Source organism: Mesitornis unicolor, unplaced genomic scaffold, assembly GCF_000695765.1.
Source record: "Mesitornis unicolor isolate BGI_N332 unplaced genomic scaffold, ASM69576v1 scaffold351, whole genome shotgun sequence".
Classification (NCBI taxonomy): Eukaryota; Metazoa; Chordata; class Aves; order Mesitornithiformes; family Mesitornithidae; genus Mesitornis; species Mesitornis unicolor.
The window spans coordinates 19592-28514 of record NW_010161415.1 but is presented as its reverse complement, the minus strand read 5'-3'; the positions used below and the strand labels follow the sequence as shown (position 1 = coordinate 28514).

At 39.2% G+C, this 8923-nt stretch overlaps 1 protein-coding gene across 1 annotated transcript in view; it reads right to left on the bottom strand.

Annotated features, from left to right (window-relative positions):
* Nucleotides 1-4429: 4429 nt before the first annotated feature.
* LOC104547121 (dedicator of cytokinesis protein 1-like) overlaps nucleotides 4430-8923 on the bottom strand; it is a gene marked incomplete at both ends in the record, with an annotated part of 22874 nt that continues 18380 nt past the window's right edge. Inside the window, 3 exons of the mRNA XM_010192702.1 lie at nucleotides 4430-4513; nucleotides 5382-5558; nucleotides 8775-8861. Coding sequence (XP_010191004.1) covers nucleotides 4430-4513; nucleotides 5382-5558; nucleotides 8775-8861 — 348 coding nt within the window. The remainder of the gene's footprint in view (nucleotides 4514-5381; nucleotides 5559-8774; nucleotides 8862-8923) is intronic.

The window sequence follows — 8923 nt, the reverse complement described above, 5'->3', positions numbered from 1 at the left end:
TCATCATCATCATCATCATCATCATCATCCACTGCATATGAAGCACAACATAGTAAGAAAAAGGATCTAAAACTCTGTTTAATTCCTTTTTTCCTCTGTTAACCAAAGTATTTTAAAATTATTACTCCCACAGTTCCGCTCTGTAATCCCATACCAGGGGCACGGCTGAATTTATCAGATAGCACAAATATTCCTGTGATGTTGTATTCACAGGCCCCATGGATGCTGTAGTTTAAAGTGGCAAGCTGACGAATGACGACTCTCACACCGGGTTATTAATATCAGAACTTTCCTGGTTTCATCAGAATAAAACCTTGAAGGAGAAAATACCTGTATGTTTTCTTTAATAAATGCTATTTCTAAAACTGCAAATGAGCTACACCCTTGGACACGTATATATAGCAGAGCAGTAGTTAGTAATAAAACATATAGTTTTATATATGATGCATTTCTCCTTAGAAAAACTACTTTATTTTCTTTGGGAACAGAACAGAAGAGAGAAAAATTAAATTAATTCTCTTTTGTGACTGAAAACAATCATTTATCTTCAAGGCTTCTGTCACCAAATATCCATGCCAACACAGGATTATACAATTAGTTCACAGTGTGGAGGTGTAGCTGACCTTTTAAAGTGTTTTAAGAGAGACATTTTCATTCCCACAGCTCTCCAGACACACCAGCAGAGCTCTCTACCTCCAGCTTAGCTAAAATATTTCCTCTTCCAGGTCCGTTCCAGCCCACACAGCGCTCTGATTTTAACTTAGATATTCTCTGCAGCAATCAAGCTAAGAGGCTGCTCCTTAATAATTCATAATTAAATCATAATACTGATTAAAAACAGATTTTTCTAATAAGACTGAGCAGCAATCAGAAGGAGCAGCTTTATTAGTAAGGAGAATAATAAATACACAGATGAATTACAGATGAACAAACTCAAGGAAACTTATCGAGATGATTCTCTGTGATTTGGCACTATTTAAATGGACACAGTTTCTTCCCCTAAAAGACCACAAAGAGGAGAATAATGACAAAGATTTTACTGTAGCCACTTCTATTTATAGCCATGTGGATTTGCACTCTACAAAAATTAAACATGAAAAGCAGAAAATTTCCCTGCTCTGAATAAGTAAGTGAATTTCCAAATTTTCCTAATTATCAGGCCACATTGTGACTCTCCCATTTTGCAGGGATAAGTGGTCACTCGACTTATTTATTTTAAAGAACTTGCTGCCTTTTTAAATGGATTCTTTAACCAAAAATCAAACTACCAAGATGAAATACAGGTGGGGTCTGAAGCTTCAGCTCTGAGATAATTTTTACAAGCAGACAATGCACTCATGAGCCTGTCCCAGTGAGTAGCCATCTCCAACTCAGAAAATCAAGCAATATGAATGACATTTTTTGTAGGGAAATGTCCTAGCCAGGAAAGCAAAATAATAGGAGGGTCAATGGCCAGAGCTGCTGGAGAGAGGTTGGGTTGGGTTGAGTTGGGCTGAGTTGAGTTGGGTTGAGTTGGGTTGGGTTGGTTTAGGTTGGGTTGAGTTGAGTTGGGTTAGGTTGGTTTAGGTTGATGTTGGGTTGGGTTGTGAGGACGTGAGCACCTAAAGGTTGATGGCCTCTGGTACAGGAACTGCTGTGTCAAGAGGTCAAGGAGCAGGCAAGGAGGCCCCAGCTGTAAGGGGACGTAAAATGACAAGAAACCACAGACCAAGAGGGAAAGGCTTCTTATTCCTTAAAAAAGTTGGATTTAATGACCTTCCCATGGCTTTGCTACAGAACTTCTGTGAGGTTTCTCAGTCAGGATATTTGGTCTCCCTGGCCAAAACCACTTAAACTTTAAACATTTACCAAGTACAGAAAGGAAGCACCTTTGGATGGTTTTTACCAGTTCTGCTTCACCTTCTTCTACCAGCTCAAAATTCTTCCTATGTCTCCTTTCCAGACACCAACACAAGGAAATCCAGTGATGAGTGACATTTACTTTTAAACCTATATGAATCTTCATCAGATGTGGAGACAGAGGCAGAATTTTCCACATTCACAACATCACCGATTCATCTGGCTTTGGAGCAAGGGGTGGGTTTGCGTATGGCTTTATTTCCAAAGCCCCTCAAGGGCACCCTCACCTTTGGAGAAGTGAATAAAAATGTGGCTGAGCTAGAAACCAATGAGCTGAATGAGAAAGGAAAGCAGCTCAGGATAGCACTTCTTCCATAAGCCTAATCTTTGTTGGTTTTAAAATTGTGTAAAATTCCGCTGCAATCTAAAATTATTCCCTGGTTTTTTCCTTCCTTTTTTAAAATATCTTGATCTGCTTGGCTGAAAAGAATGAGTGAGCTACATACATTTGAATTATTTAAATATAAAATATAGATATAAAATCTTGTATCTTAAAAGAAAACGTTTCATAATAATGGTATCACAAAATACGATCGTAAAAAATTAGACTGGTGTTCTGAAAGTCTTTCTGCTATGCAGAAGTAGCACAAGATTTTTCTGTGACAAACTAGTTTGGGTATGCTGTAAATACGCCAGCTAAATGCAGAGTGAGTAACATCGTCAGATATTCATTTCATTAACATCATTTCAATCAATCATTTAATTATCTTCATGTTAAAATAAAAAATCAGCCTGAAATGATGTCGTTGCATGGAAACTTATTTCAAAGTTGGAAAAGCACTGAGAGGGACGAGAAGGGCACTGCTTCACTAATGATATTTGTCTCTGAATAAATAATAGATGGAAAAAAGGTATACTTGAAGTTCACAGGAATTATAAAACGATAATATCCTGAAGAGCATGAATTCCATAGCACGATGGAGAGAAAAAAGTAAGGTAAGGGGATAGAAAAAACCCTAAATTTAACTAGTCAGCTGATAATACGACTGCCAGGATACTGTATCATATATCCAGATTGATTTATGCAGCATAAAGCAAATCTCCGTGTGATTACGAAGCTCCAAGCCCCACGTTATTGCCAAATGAAAACTCATTTTTGCTTCCAGTCACTGCTCTCCACTGTGAAACGGCTACACCTTTTAGTGAAAAGAATTTCCAGTCGAAAAATACCTTTTGCTGCCTTTTCTCTCTTTTCCTGTTGTTTCGGAGCTATAATACTGATGGGAAATGATGTATTTAAAACCACAGAGTAATTAAAAAGCAATGTGATTAGCTGCCACACATATTTTCAAATAGTAATACCACTTTAATAGACAAATGTCACCAAAGTGAACCTTTGCTGAGGAAAAGTGTGTTTGTAATTCATTTGAAGTACTGCAATCAGAGGCAAAGACAGAGCGTTGACACCAAGTTCCTCTTCTGGGATCAAATTATTTTCCTCTAGAAAACTTAAAGCTCCTAAAATCTAACGTTCTGTAAAAGCTCACAAAGGAAGAAAGAAATAAATACGTCTGGTTTTTTGCAGAGCAAAAGCATTTTTATCAGTGATAGTTTTATGGTCTGCAGAGGACTTTCTTGGGTTTTGAATTCTGTCTCTTTGGTTCTACCTCTAAGATTGAAACCTACAGAAATGTAAATGATTCCCTTTGTCATAAGGACAAAATTGAACATAAAAAGACAATGATGCATTTTCTTCTCTGGGAAAAAAAAACCATTTCCAGTCATATTGGTATTTTTTTTAGTTATCATGAAATTACCTTGGGACCACTGGAAAATGTCCAGGATATGGAACAAAACTGCAATTATTTGTCCTGCAAAATATTCTTTAGTACTTGTAAATGGGATTCTTCATGCAAGAGGCACAGGAAACCTGGCTTCCATTCCCACTTCAGGAAATATTGCCTGTGTGATCTTATATTCAACTTATTTTTGCTTTAACACATCATTGTAAAAATACCAGGTCATTTCACACGCTTTATGAATCGCTCATGTTTTTGAAGTTATACAGCAAACGTCTCACAATGATGAATCGACAAAATATTTTGCACGCAAGCTTATTTTTGCCACTCTCCCGTTTAATATTCCGTTCTAAAATATACTGTAAGTATATATATTTAAAGTTTAATAAATGGAAAATACGGTTGTTGGAAGAAATTTGACGGGATTTGATGGGTTTGAGGGATTCAGGGTTAGGCATTTCATCTTATTTCTGAAATCGGCCTTAGAAAATTCAAATGCAGAACTAAATGGAACATTATGACAAAGTATTTCCTCATCTGATACAGATGAGATATCACTGCTGGCTACAAAAAGAAAAGAGGTTGACCGTGTGTGTACCTTGGGGGTTTACCAAATGACAAATGATGTCGGATTTGAAGAGATGAACTTTAGCTCAAGTTGCAAGATGGTTTTAAATGGCACCGAAGCGTACGCAGGGCGAACGGTTTACTGCCTGAATTTTCTCAGAAGTGACACTAAGCTGTCTTTGCAGGGCAGCTGGCACCAGCCAACCCCACTTCAACTTTTTTACCTGCCAGGCGATCAGATCCTTCAGCTTCTCAATCTTGTCGTGATCTTCCGGATGCTCGTGCATGTACTTTTCAGTAAAAAAAGCCTAGTCGAGAGAGAGCAATGATTTCAGAAAATGAACCAACATCTACCAAGGAAGAATTACCTACAGCAAAGATATAAATGAATCAACCCAGAAGTTCTGCAAAACAGCAGTAACAGCCACAAATACAAATGAAAATCTAGGAAAACGATAATTTAACAATGTTTCCAGGTTAAGACATAAATCTTTCGTGAGCGGTAAAGGGAGCAGATGAGCACGTGGTGACCAAAGCCCAGATCTCCTGGGCAGCCCTGCAGAGGACTTGAGCATCTCCAAAACGCCTTTCTAGAAGTTTCCAGGCATAAGAAATTGTAGTAGTACAAAAGGACATAAATAGATGGATACAGCAACAGGCCCATCAGCAGGTCCGTTCTCCGTTCATGTTACAAAATACACGTTGCTTATCCCGTTTAACTGTAAAAACTACTGCTGTAAACATGCAGTTAAGATTATTTAGACATGTTTGCGAGTGACTGATATCTTAGAATTCTCCAATGCCTGATTAATCCTTTAAAAACTCTCATATCTGAAAGCAAAGGAGTGAATTGCAATCGGTTACTTTGGTCATCCAGAAATTGCTGCTCCAGCTCCAATGCCCAAGCCATGAGAGCACCCACTGGGGATGTCACCAGCCCTGGTGTTTACCTCTAGTAACCAATTGTCCACCACATCCCTACGTACTCTTCTGCCAGACATACTAACTCTTCTTTCACATGCAGAAAGGCAAAAATGCATCCAGAAATATCAGAAAGACTAAAAATGGTACATTTTAAACAATGCACATGGTATTTATAAAGAAATACATGCATCCTGCAGCATTTCAGCAGATCCCAGGCTCCAAGAGGTGAAGGTCGGATCACTTTGACGTTACCTTCTCGTAGTTGGTGAACCCTCCCATGACTGCAGGATCCACGATGCCGTTCAGCAGCATCGAGAGAGGGTTGATGGGGAGGTTTGGATCATTTAAATGCTGCTGCACCATGTTATTGATCTTGTCATTTGTGAGCTGCATGGTTTCTATGGCGTTTTCCAGCGGGCTAATTTCAACCTAAAATTAAAACAAAAGCAGGCTTTAATCAAGGAGGAGAGTTTTAAACCCGGCACAGAATTGCTGTTCACCAAAGCACCACCATTAGAAACACTTCAGAACAAAAGCTACTTTAACCAATAATTAACAGAAGGGGCGATTTCAGGCATTTAAGTATTTGCTAACTATGTACTGCAGTAACCATAGGATAATCAGTGTCGGTAGAGAAAGTTAAACGCATTCCGCTGCTGTAGGACAGATTACATCTCAGCACAACAGCACAACATTTGGAAAGGCTCTGACAGAAACCGCGTGAGGTTTTCGGAGGATTAGGGAAAACATGAGAGATTACAACTCGGTGAGTCGGAGCAGTACAAAGAAGATCCAGCATAATGTAAAAGTGAGAAAGGAACGATAACCTAATGTGGATTTCCTGATGGGAAACGTAATCCTAAGCCGCTCCAAAATCAAGAAGATATTTTTGCAGTGATTATTTTGCTGTATTTCCAAGGGAGTGCAGTTTAATACACTGAGGAGATGACTTCTAAGCTATCTTCTGTGCTTTTCCCCACAGGGTCACGTTTTCTTCATCTGAACGTCGATAACCGAAGGAAGAAATTTCCTCTCTCCCATAGCCCGGACTTCAATGAAGAGAGCTCTTCAGATGCCTTGATGGGGTGAATTAGCTCTCACACTGTCTAAAACTTGCTTTATTTTAATTCACTGATCTCCAGCTATTACTTACGACCAGATACTGTGTCTTTCCAAACGACGGTCGCTCATATTGAAACTACAGCATTAAAATATTATAAATATTGCTAAAACATGCACACTTGGAGAACAGGCTTAAAATGATGAACTTGCAGCAACCGAGAGAGCAGCCAGCCCTCACTGGAAGACAGAGCCTACTTACATTAAAAAAAGGATGTGGTAGGAATAGAAAAGGAAGGTTAATTGAGGCCTGTGAGGAAAATGCAAGTGTATATTTGATTACACCCTCATTTACATAAATGCTACATAAACAAAGCAGCTCTTCTACCTGGCTATCAGTTGCTTACCGTGGTTCTGAGAACCACTTATAATCAGATCTCTGGCGTTGCTGCTCTTACACCTGCCACCTGATTACATCAAGGATGCTTTCATTAGCATTTTTAAAAGCCTGCCTCCAAGAAGGTGAATTACTGGGGAAGGCAGGTGAGGATCCCAGTGGTTCTGCTGCGGCCCAGATGGACGGACAGACAGACGAGGAGGACGGACAGACGAGGACAGCCCTTCAGAGCCCAATACGCTACCCTGGGAGATTTGGCCTGGCAAAGTGAGGCCACATTCAACATCTGATTTGGCGAGAGCTGTTGCGAACATCGTACGCTAAATTTAGGATCCTGTCATTTGTATTAATGGGCTTATAATGAAGCAATAATTTGTTGATGAACCATTGCTTTTAAAGCTCTTGAATATCTACAGAAATTAGCGCTCATTGAGCTGACAGACATCTTTTTTTGACTTTTCTCTATCGGCAATCACAGCTTTCTTTCTCGTTCTCCTTTCTTTTACCAGTCTTATAATCCTCCCTCTAATTTTTTAAAAGCAGATGGAGGACTGCAGTCCCCATCCCGCTCCTATAATCTGTGCTTCGGGACTTACTGAAAGCTATTTATTTAAAATACCTATAGTTTGTAAATGACGAGCCTTGCTCCAAGTAGCCTGCTAACGCTGGACACTACACAGTCTGTTCATGGCAAACAGAAAGCATATACTCCCAATACATTAAAAAATTAAATACCAAAATAGAGAGTAGTATCTGTACTTTTTAAAAGCAAGCAAAGCTCAAAACTCAGTTTGTAATTCACAGCGATTATTTCCCCTGCAATTACTTGTGTCCAGCTAAAACCAAGCAGATAATGAATGTGCACGGATTCCTTGCAGCTGACGAACAGACTGAAAAGGTGTAGGTATAAATACTCAGAAGGAATGCCAAAAGCAAATAGATGGAAGGAAATTATGCGTGTTCCTGTGGGTTGTGTAACAGAACAAACCGCATTTACTAAATTACTCATGATTAGAAATGATCTCACCCCTTCCTCTAAAGATCCTCTACTTCCATCGATAAAATACGCAATGTGCAGAATTACTTTAATTCACTGCACCATCAATACACCAATAACATCCGTATCCCTGATCACAGCCGAGCATTGCAGGGATGGAAACCCCACAATGGTGCTTCCCACATTTTAGCTGACGGGAACCGTCACGAAAGTCACTCCCAGTTTTGCAGTAACTCTGTCAGAGCCAGGTCAGAAGTTATCTGTTGCTGTCTTCCCACACATTATTATTAAGATCCATTTCGGTATCGTTCTTCAGCTATGCTACTAATATAATATAATCCTTACTCACAAAAAGCTTAGAGAAAGCACTCTCCTGGGATTTATGCGCATTTCGACGACAAGCACGGCGTTCAAGGTGCGCCTATACAAATTGTCTGCACAAAGCAGCCTGTCAGGCTCTGCTCTTAACTTGTACCGAAAAGAGACTTTAATCAGATTTGCCCCTTTATAAACCACGCTTTTTGCCATCGTGAAGACAAATACGATCTTCTCTTATCAGGATTATATGGAAAATACAAAATTCATTATGAATTCAATGTGTTTTATTCAGCTGCCTATTACTGTCAAACTTCACATTCATATTCTGTTACTATAGATACCATAGTAATTTTCTGCATTACTTCTGTTCATCTAAATGCAACTGTCCAACATAACCTCAATAGAGCAATGAAAAAGGTTTTAATTAATCATATGCAAATTGTTCTTTTCCTTTAAAAATAAGCCTCACAAGAGAGATTTAAAAACCGCAGTAACAATGCCTTTATTGCTACTTAAAAATTACAGCTGCATAAGAATTTAATCTTAAAGGCGTTTAATGGATCTGTCTTATCTAAACAGTCAAAGACAGAAATACATAATCTGGAGTTGCTCGGTGAGGTTGCTCAGGGTATATCTGAGCAAACTGTGGAGAAGAAACTAAATCGATATTTAATCATAAATAATAAGTAAGGGTGGAAAAAGACCTCTAAGGTCATCAGCCCAACGCCACCACGGCCATAGGATGCCAGACACAGCCCCATCGGTTCCTTGGTTCACACAACTGGAGCACGGTCACACCAAAATAGAAATGCTCCTGGGCTGCATAAGAGTCTCATTTTTTTACACAAGCTCAAGAAAGCCAAAGTGTCCTTACCATGAAAACGGATTTGACTTCAAACCACCTCAGAATCCCTGGTAATTTATATGCCGTCACGTAGATGGTTCTCTCGATCCACATATTCTGCCAAGACAACACCAACATCACCTTATCGGGTCGAGAGCTTTTATCTTAAGCAAAGCTTT